The 27,426-nt window shown below is 32.4% G+C and overlaps 1 protein-coding gene across 3 annotated transcripts in view; it reads right to left on the bottom strand.

Annotated features, from left to right (window-relative positions):
- Window positions 1–27,426, bottom strand: part of LOC128683115 (uncharacterized protein) — an 80,648-nt gene that overhangs the window by 20,662 nt on the left and 32,560 nt on the right. For 2 of the 3 annotated variants that reach the window (XM_053768374.2, XM_053768373.2), the window contains exons 2-6: window positions 21,401–21,492; window positions 17,452–17,575; window positions 12,701–12,805; window positions 10,768–10,853; window positions 4,497–4,592 (exon numbers count right to left, since the gene is read on the bottom strand). In XM_053768374.2, the coding sequence (XP_053624349.1) occupies window positions 4,497–4,592; window positions 10,768–10,853; window positions 12,701–12,805; window positions 17,452–17,575; window positions 21,401–21,475 (486 nt within the window). In that variant the 5' untranslated portion in view covers window positions 21,476–21,492. The remainder of the gene's footprint in view (window positions 1–4,496; window positions 4,593–10,767; window positions 10,854–12,700; window positions 12,806–17,451; window positions 17,576–21,400; window positions 21,493–27,426) is intronic. The other variant, XM_053768375.2, reaches the window with a different exon arrangement.

Below are 27,426 nucleotides of genomic sequence, written 5' to 3'. Positions count from 1 at the left end.
ACTGTACCTGTTCTTATCAAGAAAGCCAGCCATATCTTTTTGTTTATTCCAGCTGAAATGCGCATATCCCCGTGCATTCTTCTTATATTGCCCCATTTGTGGAATGTATATCTCTGGAGATATGGCTCGGTATTTGGAAAATCCGTGGACTATTTTCAAAACTATGCGATAACGTGCAATAAGTCTCGAAACTTCTAACTGCATCACAGGCAATATATTGTCACCGTATTTATCGAGTCGAAGACGAGTATTTAATATATATTATGCAAGATGCAAACACATTTCTAGACTGTATGTCTATGTCAGAAGCCTTTAGGCGACATGAATAAAATCTGACATCAGTATTAGAACACTCTAAAATAATTTCTAAATTAAACTAAAATAAAACTATAACTAGAATTATTAAAAATACCTGTGAATCATTGTGCCAGGGATGTTAACGGAATGGCGAGGTTTATCGTCTTAGTGAAAAAGCAGCCAGCCCTCTTGTCACTTGTGATGGGAATCAGTTGTGGAGGGATTTCTTTATAGAAACCTTTCAGATGCATTTTAAGCATTGATCAGGTGGATGATTCGTACTCGTACTACTCAAGGCATTTATGCTTTATTTAGGTATTTTGTAATAATTTTGCCTTAATCTTATTGCCTAACTTATTACTACATAAATTGTGATGAGAGGCCGATCCCAGCACAATTGCTGCCGATGATGATGATAACTAATCAAGTTACTAAATTATTTTAACAATAATTATTTTTTGCAAAGCAATATTCTCAAATATTGTCATCTGTTTTATTACCAATATAAGGTCAGAATGTTCATAAAGTTACGAGTTCGTCTTCAATTACCCTATATAACCATAACTTAACCATTTGAGTTTTAAGATCCACTTTATTGCTGACCATTAAAAATATGAATGTGAATAGAAATTCGTTTCTAGTGAAAATGGATTTACGAGGAGTATAGTGGTTTTTATTTCTATGTGAGACATAAAAGTGAAGGTACTTTGTGGCTCAGTAAAGCTGTGAAATCTGACTTTGTTACTAAATAAAACTGAAAGTTACTATTATAATTGGTTCAAGCGGAATAGTAACGCATACCTATGTGCATACGTGCGTCTACACGCGCCTAAAAATCCCACACAAGAAAAGGACACGAGTACGCGTTTTTGTGCGCAGATCACTTTCAGTTTTCTATAATTTCTGAGATTATTTAAAAATTGATAATCCTATTGGATTGTTTTTCCTTCGGTACCTATTTTTAAACCTTGACGCAAAAAGAGGAGTGTTAAGTTGGACCTTTAAGTGTGTCTGCCTGTCTGCCGGCTGAACGGATGTGGATGCGGTTTATTTATTTGTTTGATAGCTAAGTATTCTTAGATATGTTTAATCAAAATTGGTTCAGCCGTACATAAGTAGTAGCGAAATGAATATCGAAATCTAACAAATAAACTTGTTTACTCGCATATGTAGATTTCCATAAAATATCTACCTATTCTTATATTTAAGTATTTCCTATTTAATTTTTATTAATAAAGAATATGCTAATATTTAACGGAAAAAACACTTTATTTCAATTAAGTAGGTGATAAACAATATAAACATACACGATTTATATGTTGCTGGTCAAAATTAGCTGCATATCAGCTGTCTATATCATTCGAGGGCCGTGGTGCTTTACAAGTAGATAACCCATATATTGTATACAATAATCTAAGCTTTTGTTAGCTTTTAATCCATGTGTGTTTAGGATAAATACTCACACTCACTTTTTAATTTCGGTGTTGAGTCAACAGTGTTATTAGAGGCAGACAAAAAATACCTTCCGTAAAAATTACCTTTTTTTTTTCAAAGGGTTGCCCTTTGGTTTTACCCAACAGCTTTTAGAATTATATCGAGGTATTTATTTTTAGAAATTTTAACAAATATCACACATTGTGACAGTTTGGAACGTAAACGATTTAAGAAGCGAATAATTTTTAAATTGAGAAGTGAACAACTTCAAAAGCGAACAATTTGAAAAGTAAACTTTTCGTGAAGCGAACAATTAGAGAACAATTAGTGCCCTCTTTGGGGAAGTGAAAATAAAATTTCAATAGTAAACTACGAAATGTGCACAGTTTTTACTTTGTACTTTTGCTTTCTGAGTTTTTACTTTCTGATTTCATATTCCCAAGTCTAATGTTCATTTCATTTTAATTTTTATGCTCAGATAATTAACAGACATTGAATAAGCTATCAAATAATTTGTCTTGCTCTTATATGGTAAAATCTCTTAAATGGCGGAAAGTTAATGGAAATTCGGGGGTTTATATGGTATCGTATGTAATCAGATATTTATGATGATATTTATAAAGGCTCCATATTAATTTGAAAATATTGAAATTTCCAACTAATTACTTATTACAGTAACAGTATTTTTCGTTTAATTATAAGCTAATAAGATTGTATTGTACTCTACTAAGGTTCCTATAAAATGTCATTTTCTGATAAATATTAGTATGAATACATATTTAGGGTGAGTTACACCAGTCAACTTTGACGTTAACTTTAAACTGACGCCGACGTTTAGACAAAATGACGTTACCTACTTTGCGATTTTCATCATATATACAATATAAATGCTCCATAAAAAAAGAAAAATGTACTTTATATGTATGGATGGACTGTAGTAGTTATTCCGGGATGATGATAAACGTTGATTTCCACTGGGACCGACACATTTATTATTGTTTTTGTTCAACCGTTTGGAATATGTATGCTCACATGACATGACGGTTGGGAGTATTTATATCTATACCTAATATATAAATATTTATATGATAATATAATTTGCACAAAAAATAAGCCAGTTGACTTGACAGTCATCCAGATATTTTTCTTTGAGTTTGGTATAAATCGGCAAAAATTAAGACGTGAACTGTATCTGATCTCTTGATGATTCGCCTGTAGTCAGTATGTTCTATGTAATGTATAGTAAATTCGAACGAGCTATTATTTGTGGTTTCATACAAAAAATCAAAAAACGCAACCCTTATATAATCACTCGTGTGTCTGTCCGTCCGTCTATCACAATTCGAATTCCAATTCGATCCGAATCTACTGGACCAAATCAGGTGAAATTTGGTAAGATGGTGTAATCTTATGACCCAGACGTGCAGAGTAAATAAATATTAAGATTAGCCCCTTGATATCCGAAACTACTGCGCCTGAAATTTGGAAAAATAAATGGAGATATACATACTGGAGACATACATCTACATTGCTTGTAGATTACAGGAAAACCTTTATGAATTCTATAAATTTTACGCAACCCTCTTGACGTCAGTTTAACACGCACTTGACCGGTTTTTTTTATTAGTAAAGTTTACGCGGGGCGCGGTTGAGTGCACTTACGTCTGCGTTTACGAATTGTATAAACTTCACTTTCAAAAATTCCTCTCATGTACACTCATTATTTTTGGGCCCGAGAATACCTTTTATCTATTTTTTATCTCCGATCATTGACTGATCCTGACTTTCCCTGCAGAACTATCGCAATAGCAGTAAAATACAGTCTAAAATAAAGTTGCGAATATCGGTCTAAACTCAAATCTATTAGTATACTAATTAGAATACCAATTTGTTAACAAAGTTCGCGGTCAGCGAGTCTGTACCTAGAATGTCTAAACTATATAGGTAATTAAAAATTGAGACGAATAGAAAACCACCTAATTTTTTGAAATAAAAAATATGAAATATATTAGGACAAAGTTTTGAAGTCGGATAAACAACTATTTGTCCTCCACATAGTCAACTGTCACAAACCAAGTTCTAACGACCTATTAGACGACTCTATAGGTAAAAATAGTAGACTATTTTTTATAACTGTATGACTGATTCAATTTTAAGAAATTATTCTGTTACTGATACTTGGAACTTGTCACAAATACAAACTGAACGTTTCCGAATGGGAAATAAGGGGTTACCTTGTAACTAGCCTAAATATTTTTTATAATCGCTTTTACGAAAGTCAATTAGGGCAAGTTGCTCTAAATGTCAACATTAACATTAGCTTAACTTGCGTCGAAACATGGATTTAATAAGTACATTGTACGGAGTAGAAAAACGCAAAGTATGTATTATATCAAAACGACAGCGGCGCGCAGGTTAACGTCAAAGGTGCGACCGGCGCAATGCAACTCACCCCGAGTTCATATTTTGTACGGGGCAACCGAAAGTGATCTGTTGGCCCACTCCATGAAATTGTTTGAACAAATGCTTGTGATTTAGAAACATTCTAGAACAATTCCGGAAAGTCAACATGCTACAGTCAGAAAATTACACAAATGCAATCATAATATAAATCACAATCATAAATCATACCCAATACACCATATCATTGATTGTGTGCAGCCGTATAAATCAATTTACCAAGAAACCTCGTGAATTCGTACTTAGTTGTATCAATCAAAATCCATCAATATCGTAAGTAGGTATGTGTGTACAACTCAACTTACGGTCTGTAGATAGAACAGGTACACCACGTTGATTATCTCGACCATGGTCTCCAACCCCATCGCCACAATCCACGGCAGCAGCATAAACTTTATGTCCTGAAAATATACAACTAAATTAGCAACCATCAAATCAGTGATCGACTGAATGTTCAGTTTCGGCCAGTTTCTAACAAGAAAACTTGTTTCGGTCTTAGTTTCGGTTCCGGCCCAGAAAATGGCCGAAACTTACGGCTGCGCCGATACTCGACTGTTCGTCAATTATCGCGCTTCGTTCGGCAAACTTCGCTTTAGGCATAAAAAAAAAACTGTTTCGGTCGGACGCTAATAAAAACCCTCTCGTTCCGGAATCGATATTTTCCATCGCTACTCTATATACTTCACAGTTTATAAACATTTTAATAATGTTCATACGAGGTTATTTTAAGATATTCGTCTGTCTTTTTGTTTATCTATCTGTTTGCATATTTATTCCATACATATTTGATACATGCTCAGAGATACGTATGGTCTGCAATATAATATCTTTATCACAGAATATATACAGTTTAGTATGCTATATTGTTTTTTATCGCGTTATCCTTTCCAGGCATGTTTAAGTTAAAACCGTGTGGATGTTTGATCTGACAGTAAAAAAAAATCTAACAAACACTAAGAAAAACGGCTTCAGGTTAATAATAAATGATATAGAATATGCCGAATCGTTTTTTCAACGAAGTATTTGCAGAAATATTTTTGACAAAAGCAAATACGAAGATTATTATTTGCATAACAACGAAATTACATAATTTACAATGTGCTGCTTAAAAATAACAGATATAAGTAGTTAATCCAACATGTGTCACCGGCTTAATGGTTTGTGAACACAAAAAATGTTACACAATTATATTGATAATCTTTATATTAATGTCATTTTTGTATGGTTTTATCATTAAAAATTTAAATAGATTATAATAATATTTATCATTTATTAACCACATGAACAGTTTTAGCTCACACGTTATATAAACAGAGATTGTTTACTTTAATATAAAGTGAAAACTAAGGTAATACGATCAATATTTAATTAGCTTCGTGGTGAGATACTTCAAGTTCTTCATCCGCAAATAAGGGCTCATAGAGTTTGCAGCTTGTTGAAGTATTTCTGTAGTAGGGATTAGTACCTAATAGTAACAAGTTGAGCTAATGCGCTCACTCTAGAGCTATTACGAGATTTATTGGTATGGGTACGTATTCATTCAGGTGTTTCATAAATTCATGAGTTATGTTTTGCTTACCAGATATAGCGTTTTTGTATATTAAGATGTTTATTAAAGGATAAATAGTACATTTTATATACTGGAAAAGAAAAAAACGGATTCTAACGAGGGTAATGTACTTTTTTGAGTGATAATAATAAAAAATATATTTTTAATATGCTATTAAAATTACTTCGTTAATTTATAATTGGTTGGTATATGTTGTCTTTCATATTTATTTGTGAAGATGTGAAATAAATGTAGAATGTAACGCATTCAACAAGTTTTACATTTCTTTATTTTAACAATTATTACGGTTATACAATATTATAATGATACATTTCATAACACAAAAATATTGCCTGTTTTTCAAATTAGTTTTAAAAATGAAGCACCTAGTTTGATTTTAGTAAGAAAGGAACTTAAAAATTGCTGTAGATAAAATTGATGTCCTAACAATTTGGGTCAAGAATTATAGACCAGTTGAAAAATAAATCTAATTAGAGATAATTAGATTTATTTTTCAACTGGTCATACTAGCCAACTGTCCCTCGTGGCGGAGACGCCACGAGGGACAGTTGGCTAGTATGAACTAGTGATCATTATTCCATTACTAGCTGTTGCCTGCGGCTCCGCCTACAATAAGTAATCTATGTCACTATCTATCACTAAATCTATAACAAGTATTATTCTTGTTATTATTGTTGTTACATTTATAATATATTATTTTATATTAATTTATTTGCCAACTAACTAATTTCTTAATATTATTATGGATACTGAAAGCTTCACAATATATGGGAACAAAACAAATACGCACTACTTAAAACTGATAAAACATAATTTATAAAAATCTCAGTCCCCTGATATATAAAATAATAATTATCCCCAATAGAAAAATATTTTCAAGCAAATGTTTTATTAATTCCTATACGACCATAACCTATTTGCTTTCAGAATATAAGCTTCTAGCTCAAAGCTTCTAGAGAACTAATATACGGATACTCTCATATTTATCATATTATCATACTTGAATATAAAAGTAGCTGAGAATTGTCATTTTTTTCAAGCCTCATGTTTACTTATTTTTAATAAAAAGTACTGGCGTATAAGTATTTCTTTTTGTCGGAAATATTGCTTACGCTCCCGTGGGAATTTCTATGTGGCATTATATTCCAGATTATTTTCTACCAGTGTACCAAATTTCATAACAATCGGTCCAGTAGATAATGCGTGAAGAGGTAACAAACAGACAAATTTACTTTCGCATTTATAATATTAGTTGGGATAACTTTATTATATTAACATTAATTTTCAAATTTTATTCTTATACGTGCAATCTATACTAATTGTCTGACCAAAATAAGATTATTTGATTGACTAGGAGTCAGCTAGTCGTTTTCGAATGCTAAAAAACTAGTGTTAGATCGATACATCGATACTGTGATTGCGATATCGATATCGAGTATCGTGTAAATGAATTTGTTGGTAATTCGAGTCGCTTTCTATGCTGTAAAATATATAGTCAATAAGTTTTATAATATAGTTAGTGATCTGAGTCCCTCTTTTATCAATAAAAAACTTTTTACTACTTAATATATCAATAAAAAATAGCGTACATTTGTACTCTATTTCGATAAACAATTAACTTTTTAAATTTATTGACACCGTAAAAAAAATTGTCCCGATGTCCGAAATTGTTCCAAACTGTGGAAACAATGAATTGACAATTTTATTTCTTTTTGTTAATCAACTTTAAAAAGTGATCTACCTAGTGATATGAAATATTTATAAATACTTTTCTAATACGCACTCCTATTTCTCTTATAATTTTCATACTAGAAAATCTTTGAGAGATCGGTGTACCAATATTAAAATTATTTTGTCATTTTATTATTTAGACTTTTATTGACATCAAAAATGAAAACTAAATCTTCTGTCGACTTACAAAGCTCAGGTGTAGGAGAAACAATTTTCTCAATCACTTCCCAGAATATTATAGTCACTTACACTTAGACTATGTTTACAACCTTCTAAAACGACATTACTCAGTAAAAGTATTGTATGTATATAGCACCTAAAATTTATAACAAAATTCCACAACAAATTAAAGATCAGAATTTAAATTTATTTAAAAAGCACCTCAGGTCCTTGCTGTTTGATAAATGTTATTATTATTTGAACTTTTTTAATGATAGATTTAGACAAAAAATTAGTTAATTTAGTTACTTTTATTTATTGGATTTTGTTTTGTGGGATGATAGCATGCTCTCCATTTAAATTTGCATACCCGTGGACGGTGAAACATGTAGGATTAAGCTTTTCTTATAACACCACATTGTAAAAAAATTAAACTCATGTTTTTGCAAATAAATAACCTTTGTCTTTGTCTACTTAAATACGTGAATGTAATATACCAATATAATTACATTTCATAGTATGCTGCTATTTATTTCACTTTTAAGCTTTCATGTTGTATTAACATCAAACGAATCAGATCTTGAAACAAAACCAAAGCATTATCGGAAAGAGAGGATAGAAAAATCATAAGGTACCTAGAATAACTAGATAGAGATGGGTAACCGGTAAAATGTAGATTATTTTTTTAGTTGAGTCTACTATCGACTTGGGGCAAAAATTCATTTTTTGGATGTATGTTTGTTTGTTTGTTTGTAACGTGATATCTTTCGAACCGTTGGCCTGATTTTGATGAAATTTAAAAGGTATGTAGGATCAGTCAGTTCGTGGAGCATCAAAATCGGTTAAGTAGTTTTGAAATTTTCACAATTTTGTAAAATCTCATCAAAAATTTATTGTGTTCGCGAGGTAAATTCGCGGCGAGCGCGGCGAACAACTAGTATAGTTTAGAATGATACTATAATTATATGTTTACGTTCAGTAACCATTTACATAGACAACAGAACATCACCTGCTAAACCATAAAGTTTATTTTTCATTTGAAGTCAGTAGGTAGGACAGGCAGTGAAACCTAGCTCTGAAAATCAGTAATAGCCAGTATTCTTTTTAAGTAAAAGTAATTAACAGTGATAACCGGATATTTAATAATCATGATCATCATGGTACATAAAATGAAGAGAAAGGCAACTCTGGGAATTTATCAACCAATCTTGACCATTCTATTCGCTATTGCCATGGTAAAAATAGTAGTTCATTTAATTCTGTGCTTTCCTTATATTGAGACATTGTCATTGACCGAACTCAATGCCACATTACAATCAAATATGGCGCGATTGGAATTTTATTTCGAGGAATAAAAAATAAACTTCAAATGAGAAATTGTACCCTCGAGGAAACAGGGAAATCCCAAACAAATCTGTTCTTATTCATTCGAGTTTGATAACTTCTACAGAATAAACGATTTATTTTATTGCTTCGTAGAATGAAACGCTTACGTTCACTACTATATCCTTATCCTTACACATTATACTAGCGGCCCACCCGGCTTCGCTCGAGTACTAAACTATAATAAAAAAAAGTTGCCTATATCACTCCTGAACGATTCGTCTATGTCTGTGCCAAATTTTATAAAATCGGTTTAGTAGTTTTTGAGTTTATTCCTTACAAACAAAATGAAACAAGAATACAAATCTTTTCTCTTTATAATATTAGTAGAGATAACAAAATCCTCTGCCGCGTTTGTCTGTCTGTTTGCTAATAAATAAATAAATTCAAAAATTACTCCACGCATTTACGTTACGTTTTTCTACAATTACATGAAAAAATGACAAACAAACTTTCGTCTTATACAAAAAGGAAAAATAATGCCCACATTGTTGAAAATATTTGTTACAACGGCTGTAATAATATGAGTGAAAACTCTCAACGGGGATTTCACGGAAACAAACATTTCAATATCGAAACGTATTAACTCGGTGAATGATGAAGAATGGTATTATTAACACCTAATTTATTGATATTCAAACCAGGTTATACAAGATTTATGAAGTACTAGGTTTTGCCCGCGGCTTCACCCGCGTTTATTTCGTGCGACCCCTTATAATAAATCATTGTCAATATCTCGATTTGTAAGCGACGTGTCGGGATGAAACCTATATACTAACATTTAAGTTAGACCATCCGCTATAATTGATCATTTCCTATTAAAAGACATTGCGATCTATTATAGTTATAGATAATGAAAGTTTAACCATGGACGCCATCAGCAAAGTGCACGGGGTGAACTTCACAATGAAGATACATAGAAAAAAAAATACATATTTTTAACAGACTGAATCAGTATTATACTTTTAGAGTGTATGAAGATATTATTATATATAGATATCACGTGGCAATTAGTCGCATATCACTAGTGAACTAAATATTGCAGAGGTCTCCTCACGATCTCCTCCGGCAGAAGTAAACCTATAAAAACTAACTATTCCTAAATGAGTTTGGTATACATTAGGATTTGAACCTGTAATGTTTCAATAAAAATTGGGCTCACCACTAGACTACCGCCACGACTTCTTCCATCCTTCTCTAAAATCATTATCAACCCATTCTCCAGGGAGTAAAGATATAAAACTATATCCTAACATAATAGATTGAGAGTTAGATGGAGTGGAGGGTGAGTAATGCCAAGGGACAGAGCCCACATTCTTATAGCCTGTTTCATTCAATTTGCTTCAATATTAATCTCTAATGCCTTTGCAACATAAATAAGTTAGCGAGAAGTCTATTGAAAAACTGAGAATTTTTTTATTAACTAGAATTTCAACTGCCACATCGCCCACGTAATTTTGTGGCTTCGTCCGCCCATAATTTACTTATTCAATATAATACCTAAGTACATCAGATAGACAGTTAGACTATCTGCATAGCGGATGGTTTGTGAAAACCGCATAAAATTCCATATAGTATTTTTTGCGTGACACGCGAACAAACATATAAACAGACAGACAGAAAATTATGAAAACATTTTTGGCTTCTAAAAAAGTAACTTCTTATCCACATGATTAATGAAACAGATTAACAAACAGGCTTTTTAGCCGACTGTTTTAAGTTGAGTAACTCACCTTGTACACGCCCAAGATCAACAGTATGCACGCGACGAGACCCAATGTACTGCAAGCCAGAAGTGTTATATTCAGGGACACGGTAACTGCAACAAAAAATTACATGTTACACATAACACGAGACACCGAATTTACGACTTTGCGTTCGTGGTATGCTCAAATTTATCAATTCAACGAATCAGCATTCGTGCTTTTCAAGAAAGAACAATTCAAAATTGGATATTGGACGATCTTTATTCGACTTAATTAATAGACCAATGAAAATCACCCAACTCATTGTTTAATTCTATTGCTGCTGACAAAATTTCATCTTTATACTATTCTATATCCAGAATGCGTCTAAACGATATATGCCCGTTAGGAAATACGATTTCATAAATAAGAATATTTATTTATATTTACGAATGACATCTAGGGCATTCAGACTATAAAAAATCAGACGCGATAGCTTAAGAGCTTAGGAACTTAAGACTAAGTGATGTCATTTGTCAATAAAACTGGCTGCATCAACAACGCTGACTTAAACAAACTATAGCTGGTTTTCCACCAAGTTGTATTTAAAAACTTTGCATTAAAAAACATTAATTAGTTATCTAGAGACTGCAATTTGTTTTAGTGGAAAATCAACTTAAGTTAGACCACACACCAGAGTATTATAGTAAGAACAAGCGTAATTAAAAAGAGAATCGCACGATTATCGTAACAGCATCGTGTGACGATACCAATAATGCGATTATGGTACCCTCGTGTGAAGTCGTAGGCTGAGGAAGAGAATAACATGAGAATGCAAAAGCTGCTCGTACGTCAAAGTAGGTATGCGCCAAATAATAGTCTACGAAGTTCTTAGGTTTTTGTTCTTAGTGAGTATCCCACCACCCGAATTAAAGATTTCCTAATAGCCAATTAGTTAGCCAATTAGTCCCTGTAACGATAAACTTGAATATAAAAGAAATGTGATAAAAATTTAGACATGATTTTGTTTATAGTTACAACGTTTTAGGCACAGTATGAATCATTATTTATTTTCTAATTATTTTTTTTACGAATCTCTTAAACACGATCTTGGAATAAACGAATTTATTTTTCCAATAATTTAGTTTTGTTTTGAATAATCAAAATCTGGGTACGAGTTTTCGAATTGAAAAAAAATACACACACACAAATTACTAAAAAAAGAATACTACTTTTCTAAAACTTGCAACAATCGCACACAAAAGCGAAAAGGTTAACTATTATATAGATTTAATTTATAGAACTGAGGAGTTTGAAGTAACATGAAGGATTTCTTGAGGCGTCTATAATGGGCTGTTATATTTAATTACGTGTTCGAAGCGTGAATAATAAGTACCAGCCACGAAAAGTGCCTTTTTAGAGTGCGTGTATAGATATTCTATAATGACAGTGAAGGGGGCACAGGTTTGTTACTGCCACTATAGAATTAGACTGACGAAAAAAATCTCAATAAAATCTAAATTTTGTTATTTTAAAATTATAGATTTAAAAAATGAGTTTTCCAAGAAGTGTAAAATCTAATAAATAAATCTAAAATCACAAATGGCAGATTTTTTTAAGTGTCTCAGTTTTAGGAACAATAATTTATAATACCAAAATGTCTTGTAAAATGTAAATATATTTTATAGACTATAGAATGTTATAGACATAATAGGCAATTTCAGCAATGCATATTTTAATGTAGCTTATCGTGGGCACAATTTAACAAGGTCTAATAAAACTTAGTGGACGGTAACAATTAATGATATTCCCGTCCAATTCAGCCCAAGATACTTTACTAGGTTTTAAGCTTCTTGGTTTTTAAAAATCCCAAGACCTGCTACGTTCTAAATTCGAATGTTGATTTATTTTTTAACATTGGCAAATACTAGCCAGTGTGTGCGGCTAGGTTTGCAATAAAGACACTTGGGAAGGTGCCTACCTATTGAGTGACGCTGCCGAGGCACCGGCTGGGGCACAGGCAGGGAGGATCCTCCCAAAAAGGTCACCGTACCTGAGGCGGTCACAACGAAGCGACGGGTCGCATCTGCCGACGATGACAAAGGCATTACTACACATCGATCGCTCGGATGAAATATCGCCTGCCGCACCAAGCAATATTTCTGAGATTCAGATTACACATCGAATCTACCGCTACCTACCGATGAAAATGCGACTACAGCTAATTGGTCTGTTTTTAAATCTACCAATTAACTAGGTATTACAAATCTAAACAATAAATTTGTAAGCTGAAAAGAGGTGTTACCGAACCAAACCGATTAACAGTGAACATACCTACTTAAGACTAATAATAAATATTATTATAAAATAACCGTATTTTTAAATTTAGGTAAAAATATTTTTTTTTTATATAAAATCTCTTTTACAATTTCTTGATTCTTTGTTATAATTAAGATCTACAGTATCGTATGTCTCAAGTTTCTATCTCTTTAAGTACATGTCTGGTGATTCCACTCAATAGTAGTTCAGCGTAATAAGTGATTTTACTTATTTCATAATTTAAGATAACGATTTATGATACACAATAACATAAGCTGGGCCTCCAAGTGGTGAAGGCGATAACTGTTAAGGCATCATTTTATTATTCGATAAATAAAATAAATAAAACGAAGGAAAGATCTCTAACTGAGTAGAAATTTCGGGGTAAAATCTTCTCTGTTCCAACCCATATACAAATGTATTTGTTAAAATCAGTTCAGTAATTGGTTTGGCCCAACTAAGTAACAAACATCCTCACTATCGTATCTAGAATTCACTTGAGTCAAAGAGCATGCCGGTGAAGTCGTAGCATCAGTATAGAATAAGATTATAAATATAATTAGACTGAATATGAACTCAATATTTCTACGTGTTTAATATTTTAAGCAAGGAAGCAAATATAATTGCGTTTGCACAAAGACTAGACCAGCCTTTTCTTTGTAACTCGCTCGGATGAGTTTTACTTACAATAATGATACAATTTGTGTGTCTGGGACTTAACTGGGAGTTAAAAAGTCCAACTTGAACAATTCGCCGACTCAGTCGCCGAGAAATTAGACTTTTTTCTTTTTCAAAGTTTTTATTATGAAATCACGTCGCGCCTTGAGTTCTTTCAAGCATGTTTTGTAGCTAGTTTTGGTAAGTAATATATAATAATTTATGTGATAATGCGTACCTCATTACTTTTAAAAGCTTCTTGAGTACTTTATGAGCTTCCGCGGAATACTGATATTTTATTTGGAAATACATTATATCTTCTATTTGGAACATATTTGAAACATTTTAAATCAATTTTGTCAAAGAAATTAGTCAATTATAATCATAATTGTGAATTTTATAAAGTCAAAATATAGAAAAGATAATTATATAGTGTTTATGAAAAAAAATAGATTAATTGTTTCTTTTTGGCGTCGGATCTGTATTAATATGACTTGATTAAATACGAGTAGAGACCTAGATGTACCTTAGTAAAAAAAATGTAAGTTACGTAAACACACATAAAGTAATCGATATATTGTAGGAATTTATCCAAGTTACGGAATAAATATCGCTAAAATAACAAAGTGCCGTTTACCGACCCAAAGGGACCGAGCCGATTTTCGATAGAGCGGAAATCGACAATCACGCACAAATTATATGGAGAGTGGAAAGAGATGGTCTACCGAAAAAAAATATATTAAATTCAAATAAAACAAACAGAACAGACTTAGTATAAATGTATTATTGGCAACCCTATTGAGAAGATATTATGCAAGAGACAAAGCCCTGGCGCGTGACTCTTGAATTGAACCAGACAAACCACGGCTTGAGCAAACGTTCCGGAGTTATGCTACCAAGATTAAAAACCGCTAGACACCCTTAGCTTATTGTTTTGCGTCTGTGCTTTTTTCAGGAACGCTTACTATACTTGGCTATAAATAAATCTATAGCCTCTTTCAGCGATCATAAGATTATTATACTGAATATTTTACTTCCGATTGACCTAGAATCATGAATATCGCCAGGAGAACATAACATGTCTTACAGGAATAAATCTGAAAATCATAATTATTTATGTACATAATAAAAAAAGCCAACTTTACGGATCTCACGGTACGCAAATCCAAGGCGCACTTGACCGGCCGGTCTGTTGTGTGCTCGGCAACTAAGTAGTTGTTTTATTTTATGATTTAACAATGTGCGTGCGATCTTTTTCTGTTCACATTATATCGTAACATAACGTATAACGTTTAGTTTAAAAAGAATGTAAGTTTTTCTTTGGATAAAATATTATTTCATGTTAATCTAGGAGCTAAATGAAAACATAGAATGTGTCAGGTTAAGTTGTAGTTAATCAAGGTGAAAATATGAACTGGTTATTCTTCTTAAAGGCAATGGGCTAACTACATATTATAATTTCATTTCAATTACACAAAGGATGCAGTGCTGTAAAAATTTCATTCGTTACACCAGCGATTTTACTTGCTTCATCCTTTGTGAGGCTGAACGAGAAAATAACAAGAAAATAATTCTACATCGAGTTCATTAAAAATGCACAGTCGACTTACGATAGCTTACTACTAAGGATCTCGCAAGCTGCTGCATCTATCTGAGTCTTGGTTCACTGACGGATTTTGTATCAGATACCATTCAAGACGGATTATGTCTTGTGTCAGTGTTTTTTGTTTTACTGATAGCTTTATTACAGTGGTGAATTGTACAACATGTATGTTTCCTTATAAACTGTTGGCGAATTATATGTAACCATTGTCGATGTTATAATTTTGTATGTGAATTGTCAGCCATCGCCCAAGAAATTTACAAAAACAAAGGCTATTCATGAAAGATTCTATTTTGAAAATACGTTAATTAATATTTAATGGATCTTTTATTTTGTTGTTATTTTCTATTTACGGCATTTAAATGTAATAACAAGGAAATTGGTTTAGCAATAAAAACAAAGAAATTCAATATATATAAAAACCCGAACCGATCAAGCAATTTATTTTCAAACGGTATAAAATTAAAATTCCGGCATCGTTGATTGAAATGTAACAGACGCGCCATTTTGGGTTTGGACGTTTTCAATATCATTTTTGGTAGCATGACATGATTATATAAATACTATGAAATTAGTAGGTACTCCGTACCTACTAATTCCATGACAAATACTTCTATATTCATAATAAAGAAAAGATAACTTGTCTAACTAATAGTATTAAAAGATGAAACACACAATTATCAATGTAAACCTAAATATTCGAGTTCCATTTTTCAAATATAAGATAGACCGCGCGCACTCATTGATAAAATAAAATTTCCATCTCGACTTCTTGTTACATATATGCATCATCTTATATAGAAAACGGATCGCTCTGATTGCAGGAAATTTATACGAAAAAGATTACACACCAATAAACACGCAACGTTATGACTGAAAACAGTGTTTTTCAACTTCAAAGTTTGCTTAGCGAGCGGTGATTCGACTAAGGTTAAATTTCTGTGGAGAATTAAGATTGAAACTCATTTCGGAAACAAATTCAAGTTTGCTTCGGTTTGAGAGTAATTAATAGCTTTTGGTCGCTGGTTTCGTTAACGAGCCATTGTTTCTCGGCTGTAGATTTATATTATTTAACATTCGAATTATTTAACACTTTTAACTATTGTTGGGATTCCGTTACTCGAAAGGTGAAAGCGGAACTCTTATGGAACCCTTATGTAACATGCTTCCAATTGATGGTTTCCAAACGGTTAATATATTATGGTAACGTAAAATTGTCAGTAATACTTGGAGTAAATTGGTGAATAAATGAATTGTTTCGTTCGATGATTAATAGTTAGAAAACAGAAAAGCAATGTTTCAAATTGATAAGAAATATAATAATTATATAGTAATATAATAATCATAAGTTTATTTATATACTCCAAATAGTTTAAATGGATAAGTAGTTTCCTAATTGGATGTAACTTGACACTCTCTTTAATACCGAACTTGCGACTTTATGGCCGGTGAGACGCGCGAACGTTTCCCGAAACCTATCATTATCTGTTTAGTTAACTATTTGTAATACTTACATTTTTCTTGTATATTATATCTATACATTTGAAGTCGTATTTCTTCGTGTGTTTTCTGACAGATCTTTTGTGTCATTACACATTTCTTATGTATCCTTTCGTTTTTGACCTTTTGTTTTTATAGCAATCGTTTGAAGATGAAATTATTGTAAAGTTTTATAAAAGTAAAAGTTAAAATATAAAATTACTGCTTGCGCTCCGAGGCTTCGCTAGCATGGGAATTTCGGGATAACCGTGTACCAAATTTCATAACAATCAGTCCAGTAAATTTTGCGAGAAAGTTTAATAAACATACACAAACTTTCGCATTTATAATGTTAGTAAGATATCAAATTCACCAACTTCGTAGACATAGCTGCGTAGAGGGCGTAGCAACGGTTCGTAGCAGGTCTACGAATTATAGTTGTCTTTGGGGAGTCGTAGCTTGTCCTTATGAATTTATTTGTAGCACAAAAAAAAAACAATATATCGATGTAAAAATAAATTTTGTGAAAATTACGTAAAATCGATAGATTTGTTTTTTTTTTTGCAAATTTTTCCTTTTAATTTAATTCACTATAGTTTCTATTAGCAAAGACCTTGGCCTCGAATTCCCACTTGGCGGTGTTTATGGGTGTAATAAAGATATAATATACTTACTGGGGGTAATCTTCCCCGGCTCTAGGAAGCTCTGGGACTGTGGCTCATCCATAGCCCCGTTCAGGTACCTTTGTTCCACTTCTATAAAATGGCCCATGGTCACTATGGTCACTGAGAAGTAAACCTAAAAATATATTTATCATTAAACATTAAAGGACAAAGATCCGAGCTGGCCATCGCTTAGCAGCATTTTTCATTCTTATCAACTCCATATAAAAATACTTCAATGTGCATACAGTCAACCGCATATCAACTTGTCCTGTGTGGAATTTGTAATAGTAATAGGGGTGAATTTGCAATGCTTTTGGACAGCTTGCTAATAATTATAATATACGCAAATGCAATGTTACATATTCCTAATAAAATTTCCAACAACTTTTAATACATTAATGATTTTTTGTTTATTTCAACTCTGTATTCGCATAGCTATAATAGAAAATAATTTTATCTTCTTTTCATATAAATTTTAAAAAATACAATAATTAGAATATAAAAAGATTTACTATATTTTGTACACAAAGTAAAAGCATTTCCCTCTTTATTGGCAATAATAAGGTGTAACAAATTTTTACATAAGTACATAATTATTTCTAATGATAGGTAAAAATAAATTTATTTGCAAGAAACACACTACGCACGGAATGCTACGTGATTAAACGCTACTCACAAAACGTACCCGAACTACCTGAAAAGTATTCTTAACCATTGTATAGAAATTGTCAAATAAAATATTTTTGAATATATGAAGGTAATTTCTAACATTCACAGGAAAAAATGGAATTGTGATTTAAATAGATTTAAATTAAGTTAAATAGATTATTTCTATAATAATATATATAATAATATTTCTTTTGAGTGAAACATAAGACGCAATCTGACCTAACAAGTTTCAATATCCCAGACGGAGAACTGACTGCAGCAAATTATTCATGTTCTCTTTTGCGCCTCTTATTTTCTTATTAGGTTGGAAGCAATCTCGCAATATGATTCATAGTATCCGCAAGATTCTGTTTTACGTATAGTTATATAATAGCAGTTACTCGTGAACTACAGGAACTTTCCGGCTGATTGGAATTATTGATAGAATTTATAAAACTTATTCAAATGTAATTTCAATTCATTTGTTTATCCAGTGCACTGAATTAAAGGTTGGTGATTATTTAAACATTTTGCCCGACAGGCAAGAATCTCAATAGTACACTTATCAAACGAATTATTACTAGATTTTAGTTCACTAAAATAAATGGAAAAGACGACTTGGTACAACCCTATGTAAACTAAAAAGATTTTTTTAGAAAAATGAAACTTCTGAATAAAGTTTTTTTTCGTCAAAGTGATGTTTGTGCAGTAAACTGATGGCAGACATAGCAGTTGAGCAAACATACATATACAAGCCTGCAAAAAAGGAATAGGGTTGGTTACTTCTTGATAGTCGTATTCCTCATGGCTGAGGGTCGTGGTCATTACGTGGAATGAAACACACACAACAACTTTCTTGGCATCATTAATGGAGTGTTTTGCCATTGCCTTTTCCATTTCACAAACAAGTTAATACTCGTAATAATCAACCAGTGTGCAGGTTTCCTCACAATGTTTTCCTTCACTGGAAGCAAGTGGTGGTCAGTCAGTGATATGATTCAGATTTATATACAAACTCATGTCACGTGTAGGATTCGAACCTGGGACCATTCGATCCACAGGCGAGCGTTTTAACCATCACACCACCACCGCTTCACCGCTTATGTTTACAGAGGACACTTTTCAGAGTTTACTACAGTGAATATAACTTAGGTCGTTTCCCTCTCACTAATGAACTGAAAAACTACAAACGACGTGAAAAGTTGAACATTCACTATAGAGAAAAAATAAAACAAAGAAACGGTTGAAGTTAATTTTATTTTTATTAACGAACTTCGACAAGGAAACCCTTCCAGCAATATTACTCGAGATCTCACGGACTACGGTAATTCCACTGGTTTTGTATCACATCATTTCTAAGTATTTACTCTTTGGACTATCGTGGGAGTGGATTCTTTTGTGCCTCACATTCCTTTGATTGCTTTAGATTCCTTTAACAAAGTAGTATATAAAATGTCTAGTGCATTTGAGGTTAGCTCGTTTTATGGCTTGAAGCTAGCTATTATCTAAAGGGAATGCAACAATATTTATTCTCTTATTACTGTGATACGAAGACTCGTTTTGAAGCATTAAAAACATTTTCTTTTGAATCTCTACAACTGAATCTAGATACGGAATGTTTTCCATAATGATACTTTTAACCTAAATTAGAAATTTTCAAATTGTACCAAGTATTTAAACTGAGATCATATATATGAAATGCTGACGCAAAAATTTAATACCTACATAAATTAAGAGGTCATCTCTATCCGAACTGCTAACTGACTAAATGTGTCCATCGAAAAATAACTTAAAATAACACTGTAGGAACAGATTCAAAGTTTTTGCAATTATCTTCTTTTTTTAATAAAGTCGTCAAGCCACCTGTTAGTCTGGGGGAAAGGAGTTGAGACTGCCAAGTGCAGGCAGTCTCAACTCCTTTCCAACTTTTGTTAAACTACCTACTTACCAAAGAGTTAAAGTTTTGCTATTATTATTTGTTTTTTCCTTGACATGTTAATTAATATAAATTTTTTTTACTATTTTAAAGTAAAATGATATAAGTACTTTGTACATTTGGAAATTTTCGATAATGATAAGATTTAACTTTACCAGTTGCAGTACATACCTACTTAGTATTATTGTGCTGCTACATTGGAAACTAATAATATTAAAATTTCTATCGGGATTATAAAATTTTATAGTTCTAGGCAAATAGCCTATTCTAACACCCCGTGAACAACTTTTGTGAATACGAATTTCAAACGCGCGATACATCAGCAACGTCACCTGTCAACTGGCTGTTGACAACCCAGCTGTGATATCCCTACATTCGTTAAGTCTGGATTTAATCGTACGTAAACTCTTTAGTGTCAACCCTAGCGAGGGTGATGGGCAACCCATCTATAAACACGTCTTACCATAAACCCTCTGATAATTGGCCGTCGTAGCCAAACGGCCCAATGTTGATTATTTTTTGTTTGTTTGGATATATTTGCCCATAATAAGTTATCATTTGATCACAGTTTATTCCTGTCATTCTGGACTGACGCCTTTTTTTCTATGTACAAAAATAGTTTTGCTAATTTTATTTTGTTACACCTTATTATATATATTACATAGTTAATTTACCACTTATATTGTCAGTCCTAAAGGGTTGAGCAATAATTGTTTATTAAAAAAAAAATAGCATTCTTCAATATAGTTTTATTATAAATCAATGAAAAACTATCGCTGAGCTTGAATACATAAATATAGATTTTGAAAATTGGTTATACCTCCCTCCTGATTTTAGCCCTTAATTAACATTATGTTTAAGATCTGCAAGATCAGGTCAGAAGGACAAAAAATTCAAGGACTAGGTCTGTACCACGAACATTCCACAAATAAACCCGCCATACAGCTAGTCGTGCCCTTTGAGTTTTGTACTTAGAGGCTCTGTCTCGTAAGACGTGATATTGTATCGGTATTACGGATAATTCTCATCTGTCTTTTTAATCGCGTTTGTAAATACAGTTTGTAATCTATATCCAGGTGATTGGCACCCGCAGTAAAATATTCTACAGTACCTATACCAAATATCATTGATATCCATCTACTAGATTTTGAGTGAAATATCCTCACACACTCTTAAATATCCAAACTTTTGCAAAAAACAAAATTCTCCTGCGAAAACAAAGCGTATTATAAACGTCAATATTTTGCAAAAGTTTGGATATTTAAGAGTGTGTGAGACTTTTTTACTTAACAGTTTATAGGGGCATTATATAAAATTGTAAGAATCACAGTTAAAAAGACAAATATAGGTAAGTTGGGAATTGGCCTAGGATACCATCGTGTACAGAGCTGATGCGTAGCAGCCTCGGCGAAGGCTGCGCCAGCAGCAACACGACTGAATGATAGGCATCTTGGCAGATCAGTCCTCTGAAACAATTATATATTTTTTTAATCATAATGATATATTTTTCTGGTGATTTAACAAACGGTTTAAAAGAAGAAGAGAAGTGACCCAAATAATATGAATATGACCTTTGGAAGGTAACTTGGCTGATCAGTCATCTAAAACATCTGATATATTTTTTTTAAAATAGTAATATTTTTTTCTGGTAATTTAACAAACGGTTTAAAAGAAGAAGAGAATAAATCTTGATTTACAAAAAAATACTAAGTAGTAATTACTAAAAAAAAAATATTACGTTAACCTGCAACTTCCACATTAGGCTGAGCCTATCTTGTGGGAGTCAATAATAGGGTCACAAAATAGCTCGGCAAAGATGCGATAAATTATTCATGTTCTACAAAATTAACAATGTTGGTTCTCAGAGCGTTTCGACGCGCTATCGTAACAATTATTCACATTTTAACACAGAAAAAAAATTGTTTTACTATCATACTTTAATTATTGACCTGTACTGTGGTAATGTCAATTTTATTAATAAATGACTTTGGAAATGATTCCTTACTCAAAAAAATTGACGGATCGACAGCGCGGCCGCAGCGGTCGAAACGCCCTGAGAACCACCAAACCAAATGTATTCTGAAATTTTGAAAACAACAGAAACAAAGTATCTTAAACACTACGACTAGTTCTAAGGTTTAACTTATTTCGTAAACATGTGTAGATGCATAAAGAGCAGCAGTTTCATTATTATTATTAAGTACTCTTCGGTTGAGACAGCGGTGAAATGTCTTATACTATTTTGTTTCTAATCACAAGAACTTTCTCACACGCCAATAACATAGTATGTTCTATATTTTTATTCGTCTTTTTAATGCTTCTCTATACACATTCGAAGAGGTAAACAAGAAATTATTTATTACCTATTGTGTTGCAAAAGCGTGAAACAGACAAAAATGTTTTATTGTAGGTGTTGCTGAAATTAATTCACTAATCCAAACAAATAGCCCTAAATCAGTATATATTGGGCGTAATCCATATCCATAGTATACATTCTAATAATATAATATTTGTATTTCTATTCTTTTTGGTTGTAATGAATAAAATCAAAAACTACTTAGGTAACCGATTTTTAAGAAATGTAGCACAGAGTTAGCACGGGCCGCCTAAGTATAGAATGTGTATAACGATAGTTTTTTTTTTCGCAAAATACTATATCATTTGGTCATCTAAGAACAGCAATAAGTATAACGCTTTTATCTTAAAATTATTATATCCCTTACTCGTAACAAAAAAGTGGATTTCTAAATAATAAATTTGATAGGCGCGTTGATCAAACATGCGTTGCTACATTATAACCTAACTTTTAAATAAGTAGGTAAATAAATCAACGAAGTGTTCTCTTTTTTTAAAATCTACTATATATTATATATTTTTTTTAAACGAGTCTCAGTTTATTGATTTTAGTTTTCAAAATTTATGCAAGTTATAAAGTTACTTTAATTAATTATTGATTGTCATTAATAACATATTTAAATACATCTACCTCTATCCTACAGCTTTCTACAATAAGTACCTAAGAATATAAACATTTGTAATTTACATCACAACAGTCACAAAGGCCCCCTAATTATTTTTCTTTAATATCTCCTATTCCAGGCAGGCATATAAGTAGATTTAAATTGATTTGTACTAAATTGTGGTTATTCGAATAAAAAGGAATTACGGCAAAAATGATGCCTAAATTTATTAATTTACTTTCAATATGTAGATTGTGTCCTGGAATTCCCACGGTGTGGAATTTACTGTACTGTAAATTTAGATCGACAAAAAAAAATTAGGAAAGCTTGCTGTCAAACTGATCATCATTAAATAACAAAACATAGAATAATAATATTTTAAAACAAAGTTAAATTTTACGGTTGAATATATTTGTTTTGGTCAGGCAGAAAGGGTCTTAGAAAAGGTTCGCGGTGTTTTTCAATTTAATTAACTTGAAAAATACCAAAAAGAAACTTTGCGTAAAACTCGTCAAAGTTTCCTCCGCCCTTTAATATCTCATACGTCTTCATCTCGTCGGTTAAAAGACATTCTACTCTACGTTTATAATAATAATTAGAATCAATTTAAATTAACGTCAGATTACATTTTAAGTCTTTTAAAGGGTAGCAAAATGTTACTTGAAAGGCTTAGTTCTAAGTTTTAATTTACTTTTCCTAATTTGTTCTTTTGCAGTGTTAAGCGTTGTCCATTTAAGTTAAGAACAAAGTTAAAGGGACAATAAAAATATTTATCATGGCCAGTTTTCACCAATTTTCCTTATGGACACTACTTTTCTACGGATAAAAGTTTCAGTCGGTCCAATTTTTGAGCTAAATTCTGAGACGGTGGTGGGATTTTTAGGTTTAAAATATTAGTTCCACTTGTATCATGGGACCACTGGGACGAAATCGTTTCAGTTGTCCCCTTATGGGAGAACTCATTGGTACAAGTGGGATAGACGAAAGTTCTAACAGATTTCATTGGACGGTTGGATTGTTGATTGGAGGACAAAAGAGAACTAAACGGCTTTAATGCTTGGCCTTGGGCCTCAAAGAGAGTAGAAGTATAACTGTAGCCTGCGCAGTTATTGCACAGAAATCAATGATACGACGTCAATTAACATGTCATTTGTTTGAAAAGCTTATTAAAAAAAAGTAGTTTGATACGGCGAAATTAAACCGCGTTACTATATTTTTAAACAGGTAAAAATTTTCTAAAAGTAGTTTCTATAGAACTTAGGTTTAATAATGTCATAATTCTTATGTCGAAGTATTCAAAGTGTGAATATTTCAGCATACCTTGTGTAGCGATTTTGTTCAATTTTAATAAAAAATGTATTTTCTGTTCTAAACTTTTTATGTTTGCTTTTAGGTTTGTCGCGGCATCAACATTTCAAATTTTATAGGTTTTCGAGAGTAAAGTGATAAAATTAGAATTTTGTAGCAATATATATAATACTAACCTTCATAATATTACTTTTAAAATGAAATTCGGTGTAACTTTTTAACATCTTGCCAATAGGCATTGAATGTCAAGTCAAATACATTCACAAATAGTTCACTACATCACTGCGATATCGAAGATACTTTCGCTCGACATATCGTAAAAGTTTTAGCTCCAATTTCAGGGATACAACTTTATCGAATTATTAGTGTTAAAGGATTACCTATTGGCAACTTTTTATTGGACGAGTTCAAACGAATGAATGACTGTTTTGCTGCTATAGTACCTATATTTTGTATGTCAGTAATAAATTTTAATTCAAAGATACTTAGCGGGCTAGTTGTCGCCAGCATCCATACCATTTAACGCAATAAAAGTATATAATAATTTTGGCTTAAATTTTCCTAGAAATTATTTGCGTAAAAACAATGAATCCAAAAGCTAAAATTTTGAATTGTGACAATCTTGCCACTCCTTTACTTAGTACAAGTATAGTAACTAAATAATAGAACCTATTATTCATCAAAAATGAATTAAATTCAAATGCGCAATAGTTAATAGTTTAATCATATCCACAAATGAATGGGTCCCAAACGGCTTCGCACAATACTCTTTGATTTTAATCCAATTATTTCACTAATAGAGGAGACGCATTATGAAAGTGTAAGCAGAGGAATTCTCTCACACGTACGAATCTTTGAGAATGGCGTAATTTGGTAGGTGTGTTTCCAAGGGGGGTGGGTGGAGGGGGTAGAGGGGCGCCCCTCAAGCCTCGGGTACCTATTACCTTCACCTATGCGTATCATAAAACGTGCGTAGCACAAACCTCGTCTTTCAATATTGTGACCTCAGTCCACAACGTGAATTGATACTACATTTCAAAAAACATACACTGCTCATAGTAAATAGTGATCGTATGGCACTTTTTATAAATCGTACAAAAAACTTAAAAATAATCCATTTAGTTAAAAATTTAACATTATAAGTACATCCAGAGATTGAAGTATAATTTGCTGAGTGGTCTATTTCATCTATTATTTTCATCATTAAACAGACAGATAAACGCGGCAAAGGACTTTATTTTATAATATGTAAAGATATTATGAAATTATTGTAATTTTTTTGTTTTAGTGAATTATCGATTTACTATTTTCTATTTCGAAATCTAAAATTGTCAATAAGTAATTAATCCTTACATAAAAGTAATTCCTGCGTGTGTTGAGCCAGCTATTTGTGGCTGAGTCGGGTTGGTGTAAAAACATGGGAGATTCGGCCCTCGTCGGATCGCCTACGCCATACCGTTCTGGCCTAATTAACGAGCAAGCGACCGTACCAGGTACACTATGCCTAAAAGTTATAGCAATTAATTGCTACCACGACTGTTTGTAATAAAAACGGCGAAATACGAGTCGGACTCGCGCATGAAGAGTTCCGTAAAATTTTCTATATAAACATAAAAATTTTGTATTTGATGTTATAGCGGAAACAGAAATACCTACATCATCTGTGAAAACTTCGACTATCTAACTATCACAGTTCATGAGATATAGTCTGGTAAACAAACAACATCAATCCTTTGATAACGTCCCGTGGGGCGGCCACTTTGCGCTGTGTTATATTAGTAAACCAATCACCGTTTAACCATTATCTGATAAAATATGATGTTGTAATCTGACAGAGAAACTAATTTACAGATAAATCTGGCAGATGTGATTGACCAGTTAACCAACACTAGTGAAACACAATTTTTAACGCTATCTCTATATGTTACACTAGCTTTTGCCCGCGGCTTTGCCCGCCTGAATTTCATAGCATAATCTCAGTATTTTTCTTTGGCGTAGGTATTCTGTAAGACTGGTAAACATATATGATTCAAATTCGTAATTTTCTTATCTTTAGTTTATTTTTCTGTTTCCCCCTACATGTCCAATCCCGCTTCGTGCTATGTAGGTGTCCCGCTCCGTTTCCCAGTACTTGCCTCGCCCATTTTCCACAACGTGTCTCCGTTCCATTTCCCGCTCCGACTCCCACTCCCGCTTTCTGCAACGCGTGCCGTCCCATTTTCCATGACATGTTACGTCCCGGTTTTTCATTAACTACGAACATAATATTAAACATTTTATGGATCTCTCTTCAAAAATAATGAAGTTTCATATAAATTTCCACCCCTACATCTTTCCCCTAGAGATGCAATTATCAAAATATAGATAATGGATTATTATATTTTCTTCTTCTTCCTCTTACCTAACAATTCAAGTTATTTGTTGGTGTGAGGTGTGATTTACTATAAAGAGTGTATACCAATTTTCAGCTTTTTATCTTGAAAATTGTATTAAGTCCCATACAATCTTTCACCTCCTTTTGAAGGGGTTGAGGGTTAATTTTCAGAAAAATCTGAAACACGTTTTCATTAATTTGTTGTAAACAACTAAAATCCAAATCTCCATCCAAAATCCATTTTCAACTCTCTAACTTCAACGGTATAGAACTTTTATATGAAAGTTTTATGCCCCTTTCACCCCCTTCGGTGTAGAATTTTGAAAATCCTCTCTTAGTGCTATTCCCCATACCTACATGCCAAATTTTAGCTTCCTACACCCAGTAGTTTCAGCTTTACGTTATCTGTCAGTCAGTCACTCAGTAACGGAAGAGTTTATATATTGATTTAGGCTATCCAATACTTTATCAGCAAGTGGTGAAAAACTTCATCGCAGGTGGTATGGCTACGAAGTTTCTAATCCATATATCAGTTTCTTGGCATGCACTTACTATTCTCCAGGGTATGCGTTCGTTATCTATAAAATAAGGAAATTCAAGACGGCATTATTAAGAAATTCGATGTAAGAATTATTTAAATAATCTAGGTATTATCACAGATATTTTGCCATTAGATAGATGGTGATAGATTGGATTTATTCCAATCTAGATGATACTATTAGATACAATAAAACGTTAACGATGTTAAATATTTTCGA

This window comes from Plodia interpunctella, chromosome Z (genome assembly GCF_027563975.2).
Source record: "Plodia interpunctella isolate USDA-ARS_2022_Savannah chromosome Z, ilPloInte3.2, whole genome shotgun sequence".
NCBI classification, from domain to species: domain Eukaryota; kingdom Metazoa; phylum Arthropoda; class Insecta; order Lepidoptera; family Pyralidae; genus Plodia; species Plodia interpunctella.
This window is presented reverse-complemented; position numbering and strand designations above follow the sequence as displayed.